Source organism: Talpa occidentalis, unplaced genomic scaffold (genome assembly GCF_014898055.3).
Source record: "Talpa occidentalis isolate TD23 unplaced genomic scaffold, MPIMG_talOcc4v2.1 talOcc4.7, whole genome shotgun sequence".
Taxonomy (NCBI): domain Eukaryota; kingdom Metazoa; phylum Chordata; class Mammalia; order Eulipotyphla; family Talpidae; genus Talpa; species Talpa occidentalis.
Genome location: NW_023605083.1, coordinates 87,049,871 through 87,077,644, shown reverse-complemented (window position 1 = coordinate 87,077,644; position 27,774 = coordinate 87,049,871). Strand labels below are relative to the sequence as shown.

At 49.7% G+C, this 27,774-nt stretch overlaps 2 protein-coding genes across 4 annotated transcripts in view; one reads left to right on the top strand and one right to left on the bottom strand.

The window, feature by feature from the left end:
• Positions 1-19,025, bottom strand: part of RAP1GAP2 (RAP1 GTPase activating protein 2) — a 229,818-nt gene extending 210,793 nt beyond the window's left edge. For 2 of the 3 annotated variants that reach the window (XM_054688554.1, XM_037491397.2), the window contains exons 1-3: positions 18,912-19,025; positions 16,268-16,355; positions 11,003-11,173 (exon numbers count right to left, since the gene is read on the bottom strand). In XM_054688554.1, the coding sequence (XP_054544529.1) occupies positions 11,003-11,028 (26 nt within the window). In that variant the 5' untranslated portion in view covers positions 11,029-11,173; positions 16,268-16,355; positions 18,912-19,025. The remainder of the gene's footprint in view (positions 1-11,002; positions 11,174-16,267; positions 16,356-18,911) is intronic. The other variant, XM_054688559.1, reaches the window with a different exon arrangement.
• On the top strand, positions 2,325-19,599 carry CCDC92B (coiled-coil domain containing 92B). The gene is made up of 4 exons (XM_037493207.1): positions 2,325-2,349; positions 12,059-12,211; positions 15,856-15,903; positions 18,998-19,599. Exons 2-4 carry the CDS (start codon positions 12,082-12,084, stop codon positions 19,597-19,599), a joined length of 780 nt encoding a protein of 259 aa, XP_037349104.1. The 5' UTR covers positions 2,325-2,349; positions 12,059-12,081.
• Positions 19,600-27,774: the final 8,175 nt, after the last annotated feature.

Here is a 27,774-nt window from a genome sequence, read left to right as displayed (position 1 = left end):
GAATTGATGAATGGTGGTTCATCCAACCTGCTGGAGACACACACAGTACAAGGCCAGATATACTTCCCTAGGAAAGATAGAAAGGACAAGAAGCAGGTCCGGGGTGCCCCTTCTGCTCTTTTCCAGGGATTTCCTTAGGGAAATGAGGTGAAGAGGGCTACCCAGAGGACAGCTAAAAGTTGGAGTTCCTACAGGGAGCTTTATTGGGATGTTGAGAACTTGAGATGTTTCTGAACAAAATATAAGCCCCAGAGTCAAGTTACCTAAGAGAGTCATTTCTTCAACTATTTGAGGGTTAGAATGTGTCAGGAGCAGCTCAAGTTTTTAATCTACTAACACTCAGGTCCAGGGCCTCCCTGGTGGTACAAGGGATTAAGACACAACCTATGAAGCTCTCCACAGCCACTGCAATATGAGTTTGATCCCTGGCCAGCGAGCTACCCACATGGCACAGCAGACCTCTCCTGACTCATCCACTGTTCCCCTCAGCAGTGTATTTCAGTCAGTCTGCCTGTTCTGTTCCCCACTCTGTCTCTGGTGAATCCTCTCACTCTCCACACCTTTGTTCTTATATACATAAATAAATAAATCTTAAAAAAAAAAAAAAAACAAAACTCAAGTCCAGTTAAGGCTTACAAGTTGATTGCAGGCCTCCCTGGTGGCGCAAGGGGTTAAGCACCACACTATGAAGCAATCCGCAGCCTCTGCAGCACAAGTTCAATCCCCGGCTGGCCAGGGAGAACCACATGGTGAAGCAGATCTCTCCTGGCTAGGGAGAAACCACATGGCACAGCAGACCTCTCCTGACTCGTCCACTGTTCCCCTCAGCAGTGTATTTCAGTCAGTCTGCCTGTTCTGTTCCCCACTCTGTCTCTGGTGAATCCTCTCACGCCCCCCCCCCACATCTCTGGCCTGTACCCCAGCTCTTGTATGCATAAATAAACCAACCTTTTTTTAAAAAAGTTGATTTCAGATGACAGGGAGAAAAGCTATCCTAAAGAGAAGACAGGGTGCCCTTGAAACCAGTGAATTGCTGGAACTCCTTCTAAATTCCCCAATGGTAGGGTCTCCCAGTTGTGGTAGAGGATTTCTCTGAATATTTGGCTCAGGGGGTCATAGCAGGGAGTATTTGACTGGCAATGGAGTGGGAAAAAACAGACAAAAGTTTTAGTCTGAATACACTCAGGCCCCAGAGGGACTCTGAGCCACCTGCTACTCACACAATGCCACCTGTTCCCTGGCTATCATGAAAACAATTGGTTAATGAGCACTCAGCATTTTATATATACATATGTGTGCATATATACATACGTGTGCACATATATGTGTGTGTATATATATACACACTTCTCACAACAACCCAAAGATTTTATGAGTTTTATCAACCATCATTATCCCATTTTACAGATGAGGAGAGGGAGGCCCAGGAAGAAGGAAGGTAGAGCCAGAATTAGAAGCCAAGCAGTCAGCTTCAGAAGCCTCTCACGTGCAATGAAAATCAATCAACACCAATATTCTGAACTTTAGAGTTTAGAAAGGATCTTCTCTCGGCTCTTAAGACAATTGCAGAGAGGGAAAGAGGGTGTTTTATCAATTGGGGCCCAGAGAGGTGATGGGACTCACCCAAGGTCATACAGGTAGCGCGAGACGTGGCGAGGCTTTGCTACCAGCTAGGCACAAGGTAGATTTGCTGGCCCTTGGAAACCTCGCCCCCTCCCCAGCTCTCCCCTGGGCCTGCCGGGCAGCGTCAGTCAAAGGTTCCTACGCCAGGGGGTGGACAGAGGGGCGGGGCGGGGCGCAGCCTGCCCGCCTGGGCGCTGTCCGCGGTGCTGAACCGCCCGCCGCGCCCTTGCTCGCCAAGTAATCGGCGGGTTCCCGGGGCTTCCCTTCCAGCTCCCAGCCAGAGCCAGTTCTGCGACTTCGGCTCCCCGACCCGGTCCTTTGGCCTGACTTTTGGGGCTCCCGGGGTTCCCCCTCCCCCGACCGCGCGCAGCAAACCTCCCCTCCCCCCCCCCGCCCACGGCCCCTCCCCGCCAGTACCAGGTCCCTCCCTTCCCCCCTTATCTCTCCCCCCTCGCTCCCCCTCCAAGGCTCGTTCGCCAGTTCCGGTCACATTGCTGGGTGTTTACGCCTGGAGCCCGCCCCGGACCCCCTTGTCGGCGCCCGGGAGCCCCCCCGGAGTCCCGGCCTGAGCACCCAGCAGCCTCGCAGCAGCTGATGGCGCCGCAACCCGGGAAGGCGCTGCGGAAGCCCGGGCGCAGCTAGCTCTGGGAGGAAGAGCGCCTCCCCGCACCCAGCCCGGCCCGGACCCAGGGCCCCGCTGGCCCATCGCTCCCTCGGGTCCCGAAGGTAAGGATGCCGGTGGGCGTAGAGCGGGGTGGGGGTAATGGCTGGGCGCGACGGGGGGACCGGGGTGGCCCAGGGTGGGGAGCAGCGCGTCCGGAGCTCCTGCTCCCCTGGGGAGGGCTGGCGCGGGGCTGGGCACCGCAGCGAGCGGGAGACAGACAGGACCCACGGGCTGCTAGCAGAAGTTGTCTTCCGCTGCCCAGTCTCGGGCCCTTCCCAGCCCTGGCGGAGAGTCCGGAATGGCCCGAGGTCGAACCATCCCCACCTCCTGCTACCGCCCACCACACACATCTTTCTTTCTGTAGGCCTTTCCCTGTCCTTCTGGTACCCCTCTTCTTCTCCATCCTTCTTAGTATCCACATTCCTACGCCCCTTCTCTAGGAGACATAGTAGAGGCTTAATCAGGGCAGAACATCAGGAATGAAGGAGGTGGGGACTCTCATTGCCCGGTACAGCCCACTCTGTGTCCTGAGATCTTCAGCTTTGCTGAGGCTGGGGGTCCTGGGATCTTCAGTGGAAGGGAGGGGCCATAGAATAGGGATTTTGAGAGAAGAGGGTCCCCAGAATGGAGAGGACCACAAACACCCTAGAAAAGGTGGTTACACCACTGGTGAAGTGATCCCACCTTACACAGTCCCAGACATTTGTCAAGGGCTGACTTCTTATTACCAACTCAAGTCCCCAGGAGAACTAAGGACTTGGGGGTGGGTTGGGGTTGTAATTATTTTTTTAATGCATGTATTTACTTGCCCTGGTGATTTCCAATAACCTTTCGAGCATGCACCCTATTTAACCAACATTCTTTGTGTGCCTATCCCATGCAAGGAATTCCCAGAGACAAATCCCTACTCTCAGGAAGCCTACAGCATAGAGCAGAAGCCAGGTGCACACAGGCCCATGTGCACACACTCTGAAGTGTGATACATGGCAGAATGCCTGGGGGACAGACTTGGGGAAGAGGCATTCCATCGTGGTGGAAGTCAGGGAAGCTTCATGGGAAAGGTAGCATTTGAGCGGGTTTCCTGAAACCTGGAAGGATGGATCACCTTTCAGGAGGCAGATATAGGGTGGGAGATAATGAGGGGATGCCCACAGCTTGTTGCAAGACAGAAAGAGGTAGAATCCAAGAGGAAGAGATCAGACTGCAGATGTGGACTGTTTAAATTATAAAGGTCCCTAAATGCCAGGGGGAGCATCCATTGGGTGCTCCTAATTGCCAGACATTGTAGTTGTATATATTGGGCAAACTACTTAACCTCTCTAAACCTGTTTCCTCCCCTATGGAGTGGATATACTAATAGATCCTTCAATAGAGGGTGGTTATGAAGATAAATTAGTTAATATATTTTTTTTTTTTTTAAAGATTTATTTATTTATTTATTATTTATACAAGCATTGGGTACAATCAGAAGCGCGGGACGGCGAGAGAATTCACCAGAGCCAGAGCAGGGAGCAGAACAGGCAGAAGGACCAAAGTACACTGCTGAGGGAAGCAGCGGGCGGCAGGAGAGGTCTGCGCGCCATGTGGGACCCTCCTCCGGTGGCCGGGGAGCAGCCGGGGATCGAACTGGCACTGCAGAGGCTGTGGGCAGCTTCGCAACCCAGCGCTCAACCGCTGCGCCACCGGGGAGGCCCTAGTTAATATATTTTAAATGCTTAAAGCAATGCCAGCCATTTGTTGTTATTGTTATTAGTATTACTATTAATAATAGTATAGTGTTGGTATTAATGCCTGTACATCCATGTCTGAGAAAGGCTTCTTGAGTTCCTGTTGCCCTCCCCCAGGCCATAGAGTCAGGTAATGAAGAAGAATGACTAAAAAAAGTAAAGAACATATTATTTCATAAATTCATTCATTTATTACCATGCCTTTCTGGTTGAATATGCCTGCCTTGGCTATAAGAATAATAAAAACAAGGACCTCCCTCATGGTGCAAGGGGTTAGGCACAGCACTGTGAACCTATCTGCAGCTTCTGCAGCATGAGTTCGATCCCCAGCCGGTCAGGGAGCTACCCACATGGCACAGCAGACCTCTCCTGTCTCACCCGCTGCTCCCCTCAGCAGTGTATTTCACACAGTCTGCCTGTTCTGTTCCCCACTCTGTCTCTGATGAATCTCCTCACCCCCCACCCTGCACCTCTGGCCTGTACCCCAGTTCTTATATGCATAAATAAATAAATCTTTTTTTAAAAAAAAAGAATAATAAAAACAAGTTTAACATTCTCCTGAAACACGAAGGCATACTTAAAGAATTTTAACAAAATGTGGGTATTGAGTGTCAGAATAGTGCAATGCAAGGATATTTGTTGACTCAATAAATATTTTCAGCGCCAAAAAAAAATTAAAAGTTAAATTGAAACTAAGACAAAGAAGTGGTGGGGGGTGAGGGGTGGCAGACAATGCAAAGTCCATGCAAGCAGAATGCAAGAGACTTCATTTCTGGTTCCTCTCCCAGACACTGCATCTGCCTAAGAGAGATATGGGGCAACACAGGTGAGCAGTAGTGAGCCAACTAAGGCAGGGGGGATAGACATCCAAAGGTTAGATAACCCACTGAACTATAAAAGTGGTTTTCAAACTTTTAGGTAGCAGAAGCCTTTTCTCCAATGAATTTGTATATCAAGCTCATCAAATAAAAGAGATTTTTTTTTAAAAAAGCAAAGTTTCAAACCCTGCTCTTTGCCCCCACCCTTTAGGCAAAATAGGAGATCCTTCTGCAGAATATTCTGGACTCTATGGAGCAACATTTGGAAAACAATGAGATGATTGTGAAGGCCTCACTGAGTCCTGAGTGTTACGGTTCTGTACTTTCTGTGGCTCTTCCAACTCAAAGAGCTATAAGAACTCTTATAGGAGAGGGGAGACAACTACAGTTTCCTACTTGTCAAGTCAACTGTAAGGCAAATAGCTGGGAAGAAAAGTAGGCACCCAGAAACTCCAAAAAGACAAGCAGGAAGCAAAGTCATTTTCAGGGATGGGAAACCCAAGTCTTAGAGAACCAGAAACGTGCCAGGGTCTATGGTTGTGGACCTGAGCTCAGAAGGCTTTACCCAGCAACTTCCTCAAGGGGGAAATATGTATAGCTTTCAGACAGATCAGAGATATGTCAAAAGTACTTGGAATTAATTCTCTAAGTTGTGAACCTATGTTAAAGGTCGTTATGTTATTGATGACATTTTTTTAATGAACATTTTTCATTAAGCTGGAAAATAAAAAAAAAAAAAAAGAGAACTAAGAGCACCAAGAGAAGGTAGGCAACAGAAACAGCACAGGCCCTGAGGTGGTCAGGACCATAGACAGAGGCCAGGGACCCTCCCCACCCAAGTCATTTCACTTGTGAGGTTGGGCATCAAAGCAGGAGTGAATGGAGAAATCGGAACCAAGAGCTCTAAGCCTTCAGTTGCTGCCCTTGGCCTGGACCAAGGCCTCAGTCACCAGCTTCTGAAACCTAGCAGTTGCAGAACTGCCTTTCTACACAAAATCCTGACATTTTCCTGGCTTGGGCCTTCTGAAGTAGGTGTGATTCCCCAGTCACACAAAGAAATCTGTGTTATCCGTGGTTTCCCCTTCCCCACTCCATTTCTTACCCTCCCCCAAACAAACTAAACAATAATGTCTAAGAAAGAATATTTGCCAAGATCGCCTGTGACCCAAATTTCTGCTCTGAGAAGAGCAGCCTGCCTAGTTGGAAGCAAACACTCAAGGCCTTTTGGGAAGGCACAGTAACAGCTGGTTGGCTCAGCCTCTCACTGTGGCCAAGGTCCAGTCTCCAGGGCTGTTTGTAGAAAGGGCTTTCACTTTTCAGAAGAATTTGCATTTCAGCGAGTAGGAATAGACATTTTCTCTCTTCATCCTAAGCAGAGACCCACACACCTTCATCCTCCAGGTGCACACGCAACAGACAAAAGAGACACATTGACTATAGAGAAGCAAGGGCCCCCCTAGTGGCACAAGGGGTTAAGCACAGCACTGTGAAGCTTTCTGCAGCCTCTGCAGCAGGAGTTCAATCCCTGGCCAGGGAGCAACCTGCATGGCACAGCAGGCCTTTCCTGTCTTGCCCGCTGCTCCCCTCAGCAGGGTATTTCAGTGGATCTGCCTGTTCTACTCCCCACTCTGTCTTTGGTGAATCCTTTCACACACACATACCCCCGCACTTCTGGCCTATACCCCAGTTCTTTTATTTTTTTAAAAGATTTATTTATTCATTCATATAAGAACTGGGGTGTAGGCCAGAGGTGAGGGGAGGGGAGGGAGAGAGGATTCACCAGAGAAAGTGGGGAACAGAACAGGCAGACTGACTGAAATACACTACTGAGGGGAGCAGCAGGTGAGCCAGGAGAGGTCTACTGTGCCATGTGGGCTACTCCATGGCCAGCTGGGGATCAAACTTGTGCTGCAGTGACTGGCAATAGCTTGATAGGGTTGTCTTTAACCCCTGCGCCACCAGGGAGGCCCTGTACCCCAGTTCTTGTATGCATAAATAAATAAATTTAAAAAAAAAAAAGAAAGAGAAACAAGAACCACATGCACACAGGCCCAGGAACATGTACAGTCTCCCAGGCACATACATCTTAACACAGATCTACAGGAGTGCAGACACAGCTCACCTACTTCTCCTGAGCGAGGCCCCCACAGATTTGATTGCCCACTCAGCATCTCCTTTCCTTGTTTTAATCCTCTTGAGCATGTTAAATCTAATATGTCTCAGGCCAGGCCTCACTCGGTAAATCTCTTCCAGATTTTCCTCTTCCCAGCTCCAAAATTCACTCATTTGTGCATTCTACAAATACTTAGTCATTTAGTGAGGTATTCTACATATATCTCCTATTAGCTAGAGACTGTGCAAGGTACAAGGGAACAGGAAGAAATGAAACAGAGTCCTTCATCTTGTGTTGCCAACAGTGTGGCAGGGAAAATAGACAATAAACAAAAAGGAAATATAGTCACATGATGATAAATTCCTGGAAGAAAAACAGTGCAGATTAGGGGAATGGAGAATGATGGGGGAGGGGTATTTTTTTTAAGATTTATTTATTTATGCATACAAGAACTGGGTGTAAGCCAGAAGTGCTGGGGGTAGGGGAGGTGAGAGGATTCACCAGAGACAGAGTGGGGAACAGAGCAGGCAGATCTACTGAAATACACCGCTGAGGGGAGCAGCGAGCAAGACAGGAGAGGTCTGCTATGCCATATGGGTAGCTCCGGGGCCATCCAGGGATCAAACTCATGCTTTAGTGGCTGGCAGTAGCTTGATAGCGCTGTTTTTAACCCCTGTACCACCAGGGAGGAGGGGTGGGGGGAGGGAGTTATTTTAAATAAACCCCCTGAGAAGTGCCCTGAGGAGGTAACATTTGAACAGAGTCCTGAAAGCAGAGAGGAAAAGGACCACGAGCGTATCTCAAGCGTTCCTGGCAGAGGAGACAGCACATCCAAAGTTGCTGAGGCAAGCATGTACTTAACAGGGAACAGCAGGCTAGGGAACAGCAAGACCACTGACTGAGGCAGAGCTAGCAATAGAACTGTAGAAGATGAGGACAGACAGAACTGGAGCAGTTGTGTGGCATCTGGTAAGAACACTGGACTTGGTTTTTGTGTGATGGGAAGTGACTGGAGGGTTTTGAGTGAGGGGAAAGAAGACAGGATCAAATTTGCTAAGGAAACTCTAGCTGTTGCATAGAAAACAAGCAGCAAGAGTGGAAGCCAGAGCCAGTTAGGAGGTTGCTGCAGCAATACCAGAGGGAAGGTGGTAACTTGGACGAGGGTGACAGAAGTGGAGAGAATAAGAACTGATTGGATTTAGGATATATTTTTGAAGGTAGAACCAACTGGATTTGCAGATGGCTTGGCTGTGGAATATGAAGAGAGAGAGGAATCAGAGATGCCTTCTAAGTTTTTGGCATTAGTAACTGAGTGAATAGGTAAATGCCAGTGCCGTTTATCAAGATGGTGCAGAGTGGGCAAGAGCAGGTTTATAGGATGGATCCACAGAGTTCAGCATTGGAACTTATAAGTTTGAGGGCTATGTTAAGGAGGTGTTAGGTAGTCAGTCTAATGTTCAGGGGACAGTTGGTCTAGGGGCCAGATATAAATAGTATCTACAAACTCTCTGCCTGCCTGTGTCTATGCAGGCATCTTCTCCTTTCTTTTTCTTAGCAAATCTGCCCTAATGAATAAAAAAATTAAACAGTATCTACAGCCATAGGATTGGACAAGGTCTTCTAGAGAGTGATTAGATAGACAAGAAGATTAAAATGAAGGAGACCTAGTGTGAAAAATGAGGAAATGGGGCAAGTGTGCCTTCATATTTGAATCACCCAAGTCAGAGAACTGGGAGACATCCCAGACACCTCCGCATCACTATGACCTAATCCACTCCATCTCTAACTCTTGTCAGTCCTTTCCCCAAAATACACCTGTCACTTCTCTGTCTTCACCTCCATTATCTGGCCCAAGCCTCTGCCATCCCTCACCTTGACCACCACTACACTCTCCCACATGACCCCTCCAGGTCCACTCTGCCCCCTCTATTCTGCCCTTCCCACAGCAACCAAAATAATCTTTTTAAAATGCAAATCATATCATGTCCCTTTACTGCTTAAAATACTGTAATAATTTTCTGCTTCACTTAGTATTAATCCAAAATTCTTAACATAGTTTAAAAGACCCTGTGTGGGGCCTCCCCGGTGGCGCAGCGGTTGAGCGCTGGGTTGCGAAGCTGCCCGCAGCCTCTGCTGCGCCGGTTCGATCCCCGGCTGCTCCCCGGCCACCGGAGGAGGGTCCCACATGGCGCGCAGACCTCTCCTGCCGCCCGCTGCTCCCCTCAGCAGTGTACTTCGGTCCTTCTGCCTGCTCTGCTCCCCGCTCTGGCTCTGGTGAATCCTCTCACCCTCCCACGCTTCTGACTGTACCAGTGCATGTATAAAAAAAACAAACAAATAAATGAATGAATAAAATACTTGCCTCTTTTAAAAAAAAATTAAAAAAAAAAAAAAGACACTGTGTGAATCTTCTCTTACTAACCTGCCCTCCCAAGACCCTCCCTCAATACCTTACCTTCAGCCCTCACCAGCACTGGCAACATCTCTGTTCCTCAGAAACAGAGATGTAATTAAGCAGATGTAATTGCAGATGTAATTACATCTAGATGTAATTACATTTAGCAGGAGCCTTGGCACATAGTAGGCACTCACATAACTATCATATTTATCCTACCCTGGGCCTACAGATCCTAACTCCTATCCCTCGCTCAACTCTGTATGTTTTCTATTGCTGCAAACTCAGGGAATTCAAACAACATACATCATTAACTCACAGTTTCCAAGGATCAGGAGTCTGGCACATTGTAGCTAGAACCTCTGCTCAGAGGCTCATAAGACTGAAATCAAGGCTGGCTGCTTCCTCACCTGAAGGTTCAACTAGGGAAAGAGCTGCTTCCTGGAGTTGTTAGTGGAATTTACGTCTTTGCAGTTATGGAACTAAAGTCCTCATTGTCTTGCTAACTGTCAGCCAGGGGGGCATTCTTAGCTGCTAGAGGTATCTCTCAGGTCCTTGCTTGTGGTTTCTTTCCTAGCTCTCTCACATAACATGACAGTTTACCCCTTCAAGGCCAGCAACCAGTTTATCTCATGCTTTATATCTCCTTCAGTGAGGGCCCTTTGAACTGGCCCACCCAGAATAATCTCCTTTTAATGAACTCAAAATCAACTGGTTTGAGAGCTTAATTACATCTGCAAAATCCCTTCACCCTTGTCATAAAATCTTTTTTTAAAGATTTATTTCATTTATTTATGCATACAAGAACTGGGGTATAGGCCACAGGTGCCGGGGTGGAGGGGTGCGAGAGGATACACCAGAGACAAAGCGGGGAGCAGAACAGGCGGATCCACTGAAATACACTGCTAAGGGGAGCAGCAGGCATGATAGGAGAGGTCTGCTGTGCCATGTGGGTTAGCTCCCTGATGAGGGATTGAACTTTTGCTTCAGTGACTGCCAATAACTTCATAGTGTAAGACTTAACCCTCTGCGCCACCAGGGAGGCCTCCGTGTTATTTTTTGTTTGCTGCTGCAATATTTACTTGTTCTATTCTTCCTTCTTACCCTGTGAGCTCCACAAGAGTAGGCATTTTGATTTGTTCAGCACTCCCTGTATCCAGCACAGCAGTTAGCAATAGTAAATGAATGAATGATGAAAAAAAATCAGCAAATCAAGGCAGGGATTAACCTACTCATACATCAAACATTTGAAGAGAAGGGATGTAGCATTGATTGAGCCAGGACCTGTGAGAAGTACTCTATAAGTCTAAACTCGCTTAATCCTCAAAACTGTCCTAGAGCTGTTATTACTAATAGTCCCATTTTATAGTTTCTTTGTTTGTGAAATAGGGCTGGTAATACCTACTATAGAGTCGCCTTAAGGTAATATGTATAAAGTTCCTTGAACATGACTGATGGTCAGTAAAGTTGCTGATGGTCAGTGATTCCCATGGGCCAAAGAGCTACCCTCAGCTGAAACGAAAGTTCTCTTTGGTTGGATTAGGGGAGTAAAAGGGATAAGAGGGAGCCAAACTCAAAAACAGAGGCCTATGGATGTGTGACTCTCAGGTGGATCCACTTGATGTGACCCACACATGAAAATCTGGATTTGCAGAGACTTACATGGAAACCAGTCTGGAAGAAACCATTAGCTGAACAGACTGTCCATCAACTGGCTTCTCTCTCCACCGCCCAGCGAAGTCCCAGGGCAGATGGAGACAGGTCCTTCAGAAGCTTCAAAAGCTCAAGAAGCCCTCAGTCTACTTGGAGAGACACACAGACCAGCAGGAGTCCCTGTCAGAGAAGAATTGAGCTCTTAGTACTGGGCTCCAGAAGTCTGGCCATCCACTTCCATCTGCCTCCTGTTTTTGCCCTCTGCCCATATTTTCCAGGACCTGGAAGAAAGAGACTCACTGGGAAAGAGGCAGGGAGGGCCAGAAGGATTGTTAAAAAGCCAGGTCATCAATCAAATTCAGAGATGCAACCCTTCCCCTCCCCAACACAGTATGTTAAGTTTCCACCTTGGATTCACAGCAGGGGTCTCCTAGCACCCTCCCCATGCTTCTTTTAGACAGGTACTCAGCCTCCTGCCTTCAATCCACAGAGTCAGTGTTAGTAAAACAATCATTAGAGCTCCCTCCTCGGTGACCTGCAATTGCCCAGAGCCCTGGGTGGAGGTTAAGTCATAGGAACAGACGGAGTTTAACTACTAAAGGTTTGTGCTCATTATGCTGGCCTGACAGTTGATGGTCACCTTTGAGCTGGGATGCTTGCAGGATGGCAGAGGCAACACCCTCATTTTACCATGAGAAAACTGAGAGTCCAGAGAGGGAGAGACACACAGCTGGTTAAGGAGCATGCCAGAACACAATTCTGTCTTTATTGACTTCACTGCTCCAATTCTTTTGCCCTTTGAGTAGAAGAGACTGAAGTGATGGGAGCAGAGAAGTAAAGTCATTTCCCTCTGGGCCTTTGATTCTTCATCTGTTTAATGGGAATAATTATACTGCCCTGCCAACACATCTGCTTATGCAAGAAACTTCAGTGAGTAAATGGAGGGAAAATGACTGCAGTGGCAGAACTGTCTACCTGGGCAGTTGAAAGAGACTATGAGAAATTTGAAGGTGGGCAGGGCAGATGGACCCAGAAAATGTGGGTTCACCTTGTCATCCTCCCTAGGTGGGTCCCAGGACTGGATCGCAATGGATACTGTGTCCCTGGAGCATCAGATCCAGAGCGTGCAACGCCATATCAGCTTCCTGAAAAAGGAGCAGATGGCCCTGCTGCGAGACCTGCACCTAGAAATCCTGAGGCTGCAGAAACGCTGCTCAGGTGAGGCCAAGAGGGATGGCCAGAAGGGTGGAGGCGCGGGGAGCTGGGGGTGACTGGCATCGTAAGCACTAGCTCTGATGGGACACCCTCTCTGAGCCTTACAAGAATCCTGCAGGTGGGTGTTCATCATCTCTTTTTCTAGATGAGGAAACTGAGTCTTGGGGATGTGAGATAGTAGTTTCAGGGCAATAGCTTCTGGCTAGGCCCAGAGGGAAATCAGAGACCCATTCCAGGGGACTTCTGTACTTTTCTACTAAATGTTCATTAAGCACCTCCCAGTCCTCAAGAAGCCCTCAATCTAGTTGGGGAGACACACAGCCCAGCAGTACTATTAAGATCCATACAAAAGAAAGAGGGCCACGAGTTCACAGACATGGTTGTCTAGCATGAGAAGCAGGTGATGGAGGAGACCAGGCATTCAGGTTCCCCAGAGGAGGGGACATTTCCTCACCTTTAAGCCTGAGTAAGATTTAGACATGTTGAGATATTATGGGGGGATGAGGGGGGAGAAAGCATTCCAAATGAAGGAGCAGCATGGTGAAGTCCAGAGGGTAGGAAATCAAAAGCTCATGAAAAGTTCTATTTGACTGGGTAAAGCTGCACTTAAAGGAGATTAGTGAGAAATACAGCTAGGGCCAGATGGAAGAAGACCTTGACAAATATCAGGACAGCTAAGAAGTAGGGCCTGTCCACCTTGGTAGTAGAGAGCCACTGAAGGTTTTTGAACAGTATCACACTGCACTAAAAAATGCAATCTGATAGCTGTATGGAAGATGAATTAGTGGGGGGCGGGGGGCAGGTTGACTAGTGACGGGGCTGATGAAACGGTTCGGGGAGAGGTAGAAGGAAAGGAGCAATGAAAGGCAGATTGAAGGACAGCCCATTGATTTCTGAGCAGGACAGGGGTGGACAGAGGACTAAGGATGAAGCAAAATCCCAGGCCTGACCTCCACTCTTGGACATCAGTCTTCAACTATCTGGCCCTCTCACAGCCTTGGCTCTGACCCATATGCTCACCCAGGCTAAGTCTCCAAGTACAGGCTTTAGACCCAGTGACTCAGACTGTCTCAGCTGAAATGACCAAACCTCTTCATTGTACAAGCAGGTAAACTGAGGCACAGAGAGAGACAGAGCCCCATTATATGCTAGTGGCAGGACAAGGATTAGAACACAATCTGTACGCTCCCCAAGATGCTCAGACTTCTACCCCTTACAGTTCTTGCTCAGGAGAGGGCCCAGAGGATTGAGTGACCTGTCTGGCTTCTCATGGTGGCATGAGAAGCTAGTAGTCCTGACCCTCAGCCCCCACAGCCTCCTCTATCTCCAAATCCATGCATTCAGTTGCCACATTTCAAGGCCAGACTCCCTGCAATCTCCCCCCAAGACTAGATGGCAGCAGAGACCAGCCCAGGGGAGCAGGATTGGCCTATGCCCACCTACCCCTAACTTGTGCCTTCTTTTTTTTTTTTTTCTAAAACCATTTTTTATTGCAGTTATAACATTAAAGGAAAATTGAGGTGAGCGAACCCTAAGACTATGTAGCTCTTACTCTGATTTCTTTCGCTTTGCTCTAATTCTGAAAATCTGGGTTCTTCCACTCAGGACACAAGCCAGGATCCCAAGCAGATGTAATAGGCAGTAACAGAGGGCCTTTGGCCCCCACCACCCTTCTCAGACGGGTATGAGTCTGCAGCCTCTTGGTTATTGATTAAGGAGATAAAAATAACTATGTGCTGGCCTGGAGCACCACTCTTGGGGCTGAAATGACTGAATAAGGCCCTCCTTCCAAGAGGTGGGGAGTGAGGAGGAGAAAGAAACAGACAAAGGAGAAGATTTTTTTTAAAGAGATTAAAGAAACCACAGAGACTAGAGAGAGGGTGGGAGTAGCAGCCAAGGGGATAGAGATGCAGAGAAAGCCTGCCATAAAAGGGTGCAGACTTAGAATGAAGGGGTTTTCTGGATTGCAGCCCCCATGTATTCAGCACTGACTCAGCCCTACATTAAGTCTTCTGTTTATTTTGTCATTTAATCCTGGCATCAGCCCCTTGTGAGGCGGATGTTATTTCATCCCCATTCTACAGATGCAAAAACTGATGCTCCGATGTGCTCTAACTGGCCCAGGGTCACACAGTACATCTGACCTTTCAGCGTGCTCATCTAAACTGGGAGGACTGGCCAGAGATGCACAGGGAAGGTGATGGGAGGGGAGTAGTGCAAAGCAGGGATTCTGTCTTCCCTCTCCTGACTGAGTGGTTAAGGGCTGAGCAGAAACTAGCCCAAAGGGAGTTACTGGCAGAGCCAGAATCCCCTGGGATATGTCCCTGAACCTAGTCCAAGGTCTCTTGGGCTATATCACAGGGCCTTGGAGGAGAGGCTAAGTTGGCCCAGGAAGTCCCAAGAGAGGGTGGTGGAGGCATCAGAATCTTCCCAGGGGCCTCAGGACCTGAGGAGGTTCAGGCTCCGGTCACATCAAAAGGCCCAGGCACCCTGGCTCTGTCTCCTAGCAACAGTTAGCCTCTCAGGGAAGGCACCTCCAGCGAAGCCTGTGGTTTTTAGAAGAGCAGGTGAAGGCAATGAGGAGTGGCGGACAGAGGACCCACAAGCTTGGTCTCTGTAGGTGCTGCTGGGCCTCAACTCCCAGAGATATGCTACCTTCCTCCTATCCCAGATTCACACTTTCTCCCTTTGGGCACCACACCGTGTCCCCACAGGTACACCCAGGGGCTCCTGAGGCGAAAGGTGCCCTTCATCACAGGCAGCTTTAGATCCTAGGAGCCCTCCAGACATTTCACTCTTGAGGGGGGTGAGGGTAGAGCTGAAAAAATTATCAAACTCAGTTGGGCTAAGGGTAGGGCAGTCTGGGTTCTAAGGAATGGGGACAGGCAGACAGGCCCACTAGAAGACAGAGGAGAGGAGACTAGGCTGCTAACCCCCTCAGGGCAGGGCTCCCCGGCCGCCTTGCCCCACCCCCTCAGCGCCAAGCCAAGTACCATGCAGGCTTGCATCAGCAGGTGGTGCTGTCCTCCCTAAAGCCCCTCTCCCAGCCTTGTGGAATGGCAGAACCCGGGCTGGGAAAAGAGGCAGCAGGACTGAGGTTCAGAAAATAACATAGGCACAGCATTACTGGTTGTGAGACGTGTCCTGTTGGTAAACAGTCACTATCTTGAGTCCCCCTCCAGTGTCCCCAAGCTGCTCAGCACACTCCAGCCTTCCCAGATTCATTAACTCAGTATCAAATGCTCTGTGCTTAGTGCAACGTAGGTTTCCAGGATGACTTTGACTGGCTGGCATGTATTTATTTATATATCCATTCTGAGAAGGGGCTCAATCCCATAACAGTGAACTGACCCCCAAACCCATGTCACAAAGCTTACACTGCAAAGATCTCTGGGCTTAGAATCAGATAGTTAAGTCTTGGAAATATCGCTTCATCTTGTCCCCTTATTGGGTTGCAGTAAAATAGTTGTGGGCCGGCGGGGGGGGGGGGGGGGCTTAGAATCCTTATTGCCACTTTTACTGAGCTGTAATTCCCAATATACTCTCTCTCTCTCTTCCTCTCTCTCTCTCTCTCTCTCTCTCTCTCTCTCTCACACACACACACACACACACACACACAAATTGTCTTGTCTTTTCTCTTCTCCCAGAACTGACTCATGACCTGGAGATGAGAGAGGCCCAATCTCACCAGCAAGGTAAGAGAAGGATAATAAGTGGGGAGGTGCCACAGGGGCCCAATTTATAGGACCCAAGTCTTTTCTTCACCACTTAGTGGGAACCCACGTAGTAGGACCCAAGTATTCTCTAGCCCCAGTCTAGGCTTGGGGACAGCCACTCCTCAGCTTGGTAAGCAGAGTGCAGGCTGTCTAGCCAGCTAGGTAACTTTGTGCAGTGAAAATCTGCACCACCATCCATGGTGCCCTGTATCCATGTCTTTATCCAAAGTGGGACCATGAAAGCAGGAAGAAGATGGTGCCCACCAGATTATATGGTCGACTTCATTTCTGAGACCTATCTCTCCAATCATTTCCATCCTTGCCAAAAGATGGAATCACTGACCTTGATTCCCATGGTCAGTGTCCACATCCTCCAAGATATAGAGTGTAAAGATGCACCACAAATGGTCCTTGACTTCGAGGAAGTTAATCTAGATGAGGAGAAAAGAGACACACTCACATTAGCAAATCCTTCATTTTACAGAAGCATAACTTCTTGCCATTGTAGCAATTCAACTAAAAATATTTGCTTACAGATTATTACTTCACCCACAAAATGTGGGTGGGGCAGGGAGATGGTTTTCAGTGGGTATAGAGTTTCAGTTTTGCAAGATGAAAGACCTAAAGATCTGTTGTACAACATGAGCATACTTAATACTACTGAACTGTATACTTAATAGTGCCAAATTTATGTTGTTGTTTTAAAGATTTATTTATTTATGCATACAAGAACTGGGGTGTAAGACAGAGGTGCAGGGGGTTTGAGGATTCACCAGAGACAGGGTGGGGAGCAGAACAGGCAGATCTACTGAAATACACTGCTGAGAGGAACAGCGGATGAGACAGGAGAGGTCTGCTGCACCATGTGGGTTGCTCCCTCGCCAGCTGGGATCAAACAGGTGCTGCAGTGGCTTGCAGCAGCTTGATGGTGCTGTCTTTAACCCCTGCGCCACCAGGGAGGCCCTGTTGTTGTTTTTTTAACCGCAATTAAAACCCCCCCTTTTTTTTAAGAGGACGTTGCATTGTTGAGATATCAGTCACCAGATTACATGATCTCTGAGAACTAGGACTGGGTGTTACTCATTGTCTCTCAATGTAAGACCCATTACCTGATGTGAAAAGTGACTCAGTAAATAATTAATTAAAAATGAATCACAAAAATACTTTTTCTCATCCAGAAGGGTTTTAAGAATGGACTCCCTGCTGTATTGATGTGCTACTTATAGATAAGACCTAGGCATGGGGAAGATTGGGTGTTTAAGGTAAAATGTTAGAAGACCTACAGATTGCTTTGCATTTTCATGCATAAAAATCTAAACACGTGAACTTGAACCAATTCTGCCCCCTTCTTCAAGTGGCAACCACTTGTTGACTAGGTGCTTGGAGGAAGAGAACACATGTCCCAGGCTTCAGGGAAAGACAGATCTGTAACAATAACAGCTTTCACATTACCTATCTGTTAGCCTTCCTTTGAAAGGGTTTGGAGGGGGGCCTCCCCTGGTGGCGCAGTGTTGGAGTGCTGGGCTGCAAAGCTGCCCACAGCCTCTGCAGCGCTGGTTGGATCCCCGGCCGCTGGCGAGGCTCCCACATGGCGTGCAGACCTTTCCCATCTTGTCCGCTGCTCCCCTCAGCAGTGTATTTCTTTGTCAGTCTGCCTGTTCTGTTCCCAGCTCTGGCTCTGGTGAATTTTCTCACCCTCCCGCGCTTCTGACTGTACCCAGTGCTTGTATAAATAATGAATAAATCTTTAAAAAAAAAAAAAGAAAGGGTTTGGGATTATCTGAGTTCAAAGTACTGCCCCAGTGTCCACATTTTTATCTTCTCTCTCAATAGGCTTGAGCAGCTTTATCATTATCTTCCTGTCACTTGGTAATTTTCATGTCCCTTCCTGTGTCATCTTTTGGCAAGTTTTGGGGCACACTGATTCTACTCCCCTCCCCCCACCCCCCACACATATACACTCCCAGTTTTTTCAGGTCTTTGCTCTTTTTTTAATTTTTTAAAATTTATTTATGCATACAAGAACTGGGGTATTGGGCCTCCCTGGAGCCTTAGGGCTTAAAGACCGCACTATCAAGCTGTCACCAGCCAACTGCAGCACTAGTTCGATCCCCTGCTGGCCAGGAAAAACCCATATGGTGCAGCAGACCTTTCCTGACTCGCCGGCTGCTCCCCTCAGCAGTGTATTTCAGTAGATCTGCCTGTTCTGTTCCCCACTCTGTCTCTGGTGAATCCTCTCTCTCTCTCTCTCTCTCTCTCTCTCACTCACACACACACACACACACACACACACACCACCTCCGAACCTCTGGCCTACACCCCAGTTCTTTCATGCATAAATAAATCTTTTTAAAAAAAGAAAGAACTGGGGTATGGGCCAGAGGTGTGGTGATGAGAGGATTCACCAGAGACAGCGTGGGGAGCAGAACAGGTGGATCCACTGAAATACACTCTGAGGGGAGCAGCGGGTGAGACAGAACTCAGGCCACAGTGGTGATAGCGCTGAGATTTAACCCCTGCAGCACTAGAGAGGTCTCTCAGGCCCTTGCTCGTATGTCTCTTTGGACAAGTTGTTCCCTTTGTCAGAAGAAGCACCCTTCTCTCCCCCTTCATCCCTTCACTTCCATTTGGCCTGAAGGGCCATTCCTAGCTCAAGTCTGCCTTCTGCTGAGAAACCTTCCCCAATAGGTCAGTCTCCTACTGCAGTCCTGGCATCAGCACATGTCACGCAGGCAACCTCATGCTCGCTTGTGGTTGCTCTAAGCTTCCTGAGGAATGTTTTCTTAACCACCAAGTGCCCAGTGCCAAACACAATATACATAGTAAGGGTTCAACAAATATTTGTCGGGTGAACAAATGGTCATGGAGGATTTTACATTTGAGTGAAACCTAAAGAATTAGAGGAGAGGCCAAGCAGAGATTGGGATAGGTGGAGAGGCCCTGCGGAAGAAAAAGGCCTCTGAGGCCTAGCTTGGCAGGACACGTACACGTTGGCGAGGTGCCGGGCTTTGTTACGTGGGTTGTGAGCTGTGCAGGGAGGCCGTCAACGCTCCCCTCTCTCGCCCCTCTCCAGAGGCCGCGTCCCTCGAGCTGGAGAGCAAGTGTCGCGCGCTGGAGTCGCAGCTGGCGGCGCGGGCCGAGGCCAACGCCGAGCTGCGGCGGGAGGTGGCGCAGCGCGAGGCGCTCGTGTCGGCGCTGCGCTGCAGCCTGCGGGCCGAGGAGCGCCGCTTCCTGGAGGAGCTGCGTCGCCGCAGCCACCGCGCCACCGTGCTGGGCACCGAGCTGCAGAAGCACACCGAGGCGGCCGCCTACCTCTCGTGCCAGCTGCACGCGGCGCGCCAGAGACTGCAGACGCCGCGCCCGGGCCCCGGCCCCGAGCCGCGGCCGCGCCGGCGCGCACAGAAGGCCCGGCGCCCGCCCGTCGCCGCCGCGGAGGCCGCCGCCAAGGGCCCCGGCCGGGACTGGGCCGCCTGGGACCGCGGGGCTGGCGCCCTGGACGACACCGAACCCATGCCCGACCCCGCGCTCTTCCTCTACGCCCGGAGGCCCCCGCGGCCCGGTGGCCGCGGCCCGCGCCAGCAGCCTCCGCAAGACCAAGTCGACCTGCAGCCGGCGCCCTGCCCGAACCCCCCAGCAGCGCCCAGCCCCCCTGGCGCGCCTGGGGACCCGGAGTAGGCACCAAGCTGGCAAGGTGGGGCGAGGGGAAGGCCCGACCCCCGCGAGGGACGCAGCTCGGGCCGCGCGCAGGCAGGTTTCGGGGGCTGGGAGAACCGGCCTCTCCTTCAGGGAGCGAGGGGAGGCGGCCCCAGCTCCCCCTCCCTTTCAACCGCCCCCGCCTTTTGTATTTCCCAACGTTTCCGAAGCTTTGAGCTCTCCCCTCCCGCAAGGGAGCACCTTCGCGGGGCTGAGCGAGTGCACTTTTTTTTTGTGGAAAGGACTCGAAGTACAGATCCTTATCTGTTCCCCACCTGCCACCCGGCGGGGGGTCACGCCCCGCCTCAGGAAAGCCGACAATCGTTTGCCTGTAGCGGGGAGGCTGGAGTGGCCTCCGGGGAGGCTGGAGTGGCCTCCGGGAAGGAACACGGAATGGCACTTAACGCGCCTAGGCCTTCCAGCTCTCCCCTCCGGCCTCCCTCAGCCCCGCAGGGCTGCCTTTCCCACCAAGCCTTCCTCCAAGGAGTGGAGGGCTGAAGGCTGGACTTCTTCCTCTGAAGTCTCTTCCTCCCACTCCCTCGCCCCCTGTAAGTCCTTACAGATGAGCACCCAACACTTTAGAAGACACCTCCTCCCAGAGCCCCTGGGGAGGAAAGTGTGCCTGATGGAAGTTTGAACTTCTGGAAGGTAGCACCCATAGACCCTTACAGAATGGATTTGATGGCAGAACCTGGGCCAGAGCTGTCTCCAGCTCACTTCTTGCCCAGGATGCCAGCCTAGGTATTTGGACTAGGAGCTGTGCTGGGGAAGTGAGGTGGAACACCCCCTGCTGCCCCATCAGGCTCGTGCAAGGGCAGAAGCGGCCTTCAGGAGGTAGCTGGGAATGGAAAGGCTGCCCTGGGAGTTTCCCTAGTCCTGTTTATTGGTGCTAATTTTGTCCAGTTTTCTAATTAGCTGGTTATACCCAGAGGTTGAAGGAAATCCCCTTACCCTCTTTGAAAAGGCAGTTATTGATAGAGATTTGAGTTTACTGGGGGGGTTTGGAGAGGACACAAGTTAGGCCACAGCTTGGCCCCCTCCAGGGATGCCCCCAATCCTATCAGACCTGACAGTGACGGGATGCTCAGTACCCTTCTGTGAAGGTTGGGGAGTGGCAAGATGGAAAGTGGCATGCCCCACCTCTAACTGCATCTCTCCCTAGCTCCCCTCTCACTACCAAAGGCAGGAAGTACGGTTCCAGTCCAGCTTGTCGCCCCCTCCCCAAGACCAGCTACAAAGAAAACCCTCTAGAGTGCTCTTCCCCCACACCCTATGCCAGCCCTCCTCTGTGGGTCCTGCATCCAGTCCTAAGTGCCTGTGAGGTCTTCCAGGGGTTGCCAAGAGAACATGGGGGCAGGAAGAGCCCTTTACCTTAACAAACACCCCATCCTGGCATGTCCTAAGCTTGCTGAGGCCAAGCATTCTGTGTCACCCGGGGATTTGGAAAGTGAGCAGAGTCAGTCTCTAGAAGTAATGAACCCTTCTCACCTCGTGGCTCCCATAAAGAAGAGATAAGGAATCACCATTCATATCCTCTTTCACTGTATCTGTTAGAGGGAGCAAGAAATAAGCAAGGGGGAAGCAGTGTACACACCCCCAGCCCACACAAACATGCAGTCCCATCCCAGTTGGCCACACTCAGGACTGCTCAAGCCATGAGCAATAACCAGGCCTGGCTGGGAGTGTCCAGCCTCTAGGAGCAGATGGCCAAGCTGTGGGCAACCTGGGACGGACAGTGCTCTCCAGTCTAAGTTGGACCAAGAAGTGGCCTAGGGTCCTTGCTTTGCCTGCCCCCCTACCCAAACCCCCCATTTCTGTGATTGGACCTCTGCCATCTGTGTCTCCCCTAAAGTGTAACTCATTCTACCCCTCATCTTATCACCCTCTCTTCCATAATGTATCTGTGTGAGGAGGCCTGTCTCCTCTCTCTTGGCTGCAATCACTTGAAGGGGCCCAGAGGACTGTGAGGAGGATGTATGGAGGAGTCTGCCCAGACCCTCATCTTCCACAACCACACTTTTGGGGTGAACAGGGTGACTTTGTTATGTCAGTTCTACTACAGAGATGGTAAAGTACTTTATCCACCCACCCACCCACTAAAAGCCATAGTTATGGCCACCTGGCCTTGCCCCCAGCTCTATAGCAATAGCCTTCTTCCCCCCCAACCCCCCGCCAGTACCCAGGGTGTCAGGCTAGGACCCTAACCATAGCCCTACCCCAGGATCTTCCAGCAGCCTGCCTGCCTCTCCCCAAGTGACCCCATCAGCACTTCCCAATGCCTGTCCCTCTTCCAGCATCCAGAGATAATGACACTTAATTGTTTGTGGGGTGCTTGGAGATCCCCCAGATGAAAGGTTTCAAGTGCTGGGGCGGCTGACTCACTGACTCTCAGCTGAGGTGTTGGGGGTGTCTGGGAAAGGGAATAAGGCAACCCTCCCCCTCCACTCAGCAGCTGCGGGTGGGTGTATGCTTGAGGGAGCTACAAGGTAGCAATCTTAACAGAAATCCCCCTTCCTATCCCTCTCCTGGAAATAATGAAGGAGAGACTTCCCTCCACTTGTCTGCTCCCAGGTTTGGAAGAGTACAGCACAAAAGAACTGGGAGTCAGTGACGGCCCTTGGCCTCAGCAGCCCAAAACTTCTCAGCCTAAGGGCCTGGGAGAGGCCCACCCGTCAGCTTCCGGTCCTCCCTCTTCCCTAGCCTGGGGGACCCACGCTGCCAAAGGAAAGGTCACCCTCCCCTGTCCCCCTGGAACACCTGGTTAACTAGAAGGGAAAGATTGCTTCTCTTTCCCATTTGTTCCCTTTTATCTGCTACAAGAATTGCCATTGGGGGTGAGGCATGTTAACATGGACACTCAGGGGCCCTAGTTGGTACCCCAGTTAACCCCAAAGGGCTGAAGGGGGACCCCTCCCTGTTCTGGAAGCCTGCCAGGAACCAGTGGCAATGCAGCGAGAGGTTCTGTACCCATGCTTTTCCTCCCCCATATCCCACACACAGCGACCTGCAGTTTGGGAGACTCCACAGGGGTGAAATGGGATAGTCCTTCCCCCAAATAAGCAGCAGAATAGAGATCTCCTGGTGGAGAGGAAGGACACCAAGAGGGTGTGACGCAGCCTCTACTCAGTGCAGAGAGCCCAAGATCTCTAAGCACCCACTGGCTGAGGCGCCAGCCTTGAAGGGGGGGCATGCAGGGCTTCAGAACCACCTGGCAGGAGCCCCATGGACAGGACAGAAAGATCCTGCTCCAAATTCTCTGTTGGCTGCGCTTTTTAATCCAATGCTTTTCAGAGTGTATTCTCTCACCCACGGACATAGAGCCCTGTGCTTTAGGGGTGACTGTCATATGCCTTATTCTTAATAAAATACCTGAAAAATATACCAATCAGACCTCTTCTTTCTGGGCCCTTTGCCCACTCCATCTCCAGGTTTCTGCAGATAGGGGGAGAGGAAATAGGGAGTGGTTTAGGAATTAATCAGTGGGATGGGTGGAACTGGGAGCTGAGACTCTGGAGCCCCCTCCTTGATATTCCTCACTTAAGGCATAAGGCACTCAGAGAGATATTTTGACACTCAAACTAGCCATGTCTCTGTGCCACCCATAGAAATGAACAAATGAGGCCTTGCATCAGAGGCTCCTGGCTAAGTTGGGAGGTACAGATTTTTTTTTAAAGATTTATGTATACAAGAGCTGGGGTACAGACCAGAGGTGGGGGGTGGTGAGCAGATTCACCAGAGACAGAGTGGGGAGCAGAACAGGCAGACTGACTGAAATACACTGCTGAGGGGAGCAGCAGGCCAGACAGGAGAGGTCTGCTGTGCTATGTGGGTTGCTTCCTGGCCGGCCGGGACCAAACTCATGCTGCAGAGGCCACGGATTGCTTCATAGTGCTTGTGCCATGAGGGAGGCCCAGGAGGTATAGATTAGAAGGGCTCCAAGCCTGGAAATGCCCATTGTCCTGGTCTGGAAGAAATTCTGAGCTTCTGGCATTTTTGTCTTTTCTGACAAAATACACACTCACTGCCATATGATCCAACTGCAAGAAGCCTTATTCTTCTCTGCTGGTGAGGATTATCCTGGGTCTGCAACTTGGACATTCAGCACACCCAGCACCCACAAGACTTCAAGCCTGTACTGTTTCAGTGTAGATCCAAGTGGTGGATAACTCAGAGAAAAAGCAGCAGCTCTGCAATCTTTTTTATTTTTTTAAAGATCTATCCATTCATGCATGCAAGAGCTGGGGTACAGGCCAGAGATGCGGGGGAGTGAGATGATTCGGCAGAGACAGAGTGGGGCACAGAACAGGCAGACCCACCAAAGTACAAGCTGAGGGGAGCAGTGGGCAAGCCAGGAGAGGTCTGCCGGCAGCTTCATAGGTTACGTCCTAACCCCTTGCACCACCAGGGAGGCCCTCTTTTTTTTTTTTTAAAGATGTATTTACTTATGCATACAAGAACTGGGGTACAGGCCAGAGATGTGGTGGGTGGGGAACAGAACAGGCAGACTGACTAAAATACAATGCTGAGGGGAGCAGCAGGTGAGATAGGAGAGGTCTGCTGCGCCATGTGGGTAGCTCCCTGGCCAGCCGGGGAATGAACTTGTGCTGTAGAGGCTGTGGATAGCTTCATAGTGCAGTGCTTAATCTCTTGTGCCACCAGGGAGGCCCAGCAGTGCTGCATTCTAAGGATGCAGGGATATACTAGTTTTGCCTGTAAGTCTTCTGATAATAGGACCCATCACTACATTTGAGGAACTTCCTTTCTCCCATCTCAATCCATGTGTTGGGGAATTGACCCAGGTAAGGTGTGTCACATAGATTGGGTTGGGGATGGACATGGTGCTCAGTCTGAGCCAAAGTAAGTCAACCTCAGGACTTTTGCTGGCACTATTCATTCAGTGCACCAGTGAGGTGCTAAAGATACAGCAGCAAACTAAATAGGACTTTTTTTTTTCTTTTGCGTAGAAGAACAGGGGTGTAGGCCAGAAGTACAGAGGTTGAGAGGGAGGATTCACTAGAGACAGAGTGGGGAGCAGAACAAGTGGATATACTGAAATACACTGCTGAGGAGAGCAGCAGGCAAGTCTGGGGAGGTCAGCTGCACCATATGTGAGTTAGCTCCCTGGCTGGGGATCTAACTCAGGTGGTAGAGGTGATAATGCTGAGACTTAACCCCTACGCCACCAGGGAGGCTCCTAAACATGACTATTGAGAAGGACAAACTCTGGTGGTTAAAATGACACGATAACAGCCTGGAGTTCTGGAAGGCCCTTTGCACCATAAGGCATAGCGTTGCCTGAATATGACACTCCCCAAAAGAAGCAGAAGCAGGAGACACAGGCATAGTTAAAGCTATCTGGATCCACTATGCCTATATCCCACACACTCTTCCCCTTTTCAGTGATAGGGGTAAATGTCCCTCTTTCATTCTTTTGTTTCTAAGTGGTCAGCTGTGGGGTTTTTCTACTTTTTATTTTTAACTAATTTTAGACTTAGAGAAAAGTTGCAAAAATAATGCAGAGTTCCTATATACCACTCACCCAGCATCTCCTAATGTTAACATCTTTATCATAGTACACTTATCAAAACCAGGAAATTAACTGGTATGACCAGTAATTGAACCACAGACCTTATTTAAATTTCACTAGTTTTTCCTCTAGTGTCCTTGTTCTAAGATCCCATTGCATTTGTTTTTCCTCAGTCTCCTTCAATCTGTGACCCTTTTAAAAGTCAATTTGAGTTGGGATTTTAGTCTCATACTGGCCCCAAGAAGCTCTATGATTTTCAAGAATAAGTACTTTGTGGGGGAGATAAAAGTGAACCCAACCATTAAAATACATTGAATAAAAAAGTCTTATAGGGCCTCCCCGGTGGCATAAGGAGTTGAGACACAACCTATGCAGCTATTCGCAGCCACTGCGGCACGAGTTCAATCTCTGACCAGGGAGATACCCAAATGGCACAGTAGACCTCTCCTGACTCCCCCGCTGCTCCCCTTAGCAGTGTATTTCAGTAGATCTGCCTGTTCTGTTCCCCACTCTGTCTCTGGTGAATACTCTGACATCCCACACCTCTGGCCTGTTCTCATATGCATAAATAAATAAATCTAAAAAAAAAAAGTATTGGGCCTCCCTGGTGGTGCAGAGGTTAAAGACAGCTCTGTTGAACTATCACTGGCCACTGCAGCATGAGTTCGATTCCTGGCCCACCAGGGAAGAATCCACATGGTACAGTGGACCTCTCCTGTCTCGCCCGCTGCTCCCCTCAGCAATGTGTTTCGGTGGATCTGCCTGTTCTGCTCCCCACTCTCTCTGGTGAGTCTTCTTACCCTCCTCACATCTGGCTTATACCCCAGTTCTTGTATGCATAAATAAATAAATCTTTTTTTAAAAAAAAGTCTTATAGCTCTGGAGAGGGAGGGAACAATTTAAGCTGCCAGGATTAAGGAGTTTAACAGACATAATGGTAGCTGAATTTGGCTTAGAGACCTGGGATGGCTTCCACATCTATTCCCCACTACACTCCTCCTAGGGAAGTTGGCATTGAGAAAATCAAGGTGACTTGCTCAAGGTCACAGAATGAAGAAGTCAGAGATGGTGCTAGATTTGAAGTCACTTATATTGATTCCTATCCAGTGTGTCCAGCTATAGCAGGCAGGCAGGGCCTACCTCACCTCATCTAGCTCCAGCCTCTGAGGATTAGATTTGAGTGGAGGATGTGCTAGGACCAGACTTTTAGCAAGCTAGGGGAGTATGGCCTGGGGTCTATTATATCCTGGGGCAGCTAGGGGAGGGAAAGCTCAGCACTGGCTAAAAATCTGCCCAGGACTTTGGGGTTTCACATTCAATGTGAGAAAAAAGGAGACAGTTCTTGTCTCAAGACCGTACACCTGTGTTTTTCCTCTTAACAAAACTCTCCTTTAACAAAACTTTTCATTTCAAATGCAGCTGCAGAAGCAGATCTCTGCCCCCGTGTTTATGCAGGTGGCTCTTTTTATCCCTTTCTCCTTTTTGTAATAAATCTATCCTTTTAAAAGGAAAAAAAAAGAAGGAAAGGAGAAAAGAGGAGAGAAAGGATTAGTCTTAAGGTCTCCCCACAGACATGTGGGGGTGCTCAACTAGCCCAGCTGAGTCATAGCACAGCGTAGAGATATACAATATCAGCATCAGATAACTAAGAAATCATCTATGCAACCCCCTCAATTTACAGATGGGGAGACTGAGCCTAGGGCAGCTTGCAGGACATGATCCCTCCCCTCCTGGTAGTTCTGCCCACACAGACTTGGGGGTGAAGGAAAAGGAACATTTTTTTTCTTATGGGTTCTTAGAGTTAGGCCAGGGAGGTAGAAGAGTGACTCCTGCAACCCATGGAGTTTGGGTTCCTTCCCTGCTTCTCCAACCCCTTGGGGACATCTGAAAAGGGATGGGGATAGGAATGGCCAGCTGAGTGGGTGTATCCATCACAATAATTAGGGAGGTGGGAGGCTTTAAGCAACCTAATTAGGGAGGCTAGGTCTCAGCCTTGATAAAGGCTCCCTTCCTACTTACTTAGCATCTTTTTTTTTTCTTAAAGATTTATTTATTTATGTATACAAGAACTGGGGTACAGACCAGAGGTGTCGGTGAGAGGATTTACCAGAGACATAGTGGAGAACAGAACAGGCAGATCTTCTGAAATACACTGCTGAGGGGAGCAGCGGGTGAGACAGGAGAGGTCTGCTGCACCATGTGGGTTGCTCCCTGGCCAGGGGCCGAACTCCTGCTACAGAGGCTGCAGATTGCTTCATAGTGCTGTGCTTAACCTCTTGCACCACCAGGGAGGCCCCTTACTTAGCATCTTAATACAAAGCCCTTAACATGGGGGAGCTGAGGTACTGAGAGTACCAGTCAGGCTGCCTGAGGACAGGGACTGTGTAACAGAAGGCTGCTAAGGAAAGGGGAGGGAATGTATGGAAGTCAAGTTACTGGTTCTGAGGCTGCTGGCATGGTTAGTGAGTGGCCAGGCCCATGGACAGAATAATTAGCAGCATCCATGCTGACCTGCAGGCACTTGATCATGAGGACAGGAAAGGAAAGTCAGGACATGGTAAAGCTGGTCTTTCCAGAGCTCAACCTGCTGGGCCTCAGCCAGGCAGCGTAGAAATGATCTGAAGTCCTGA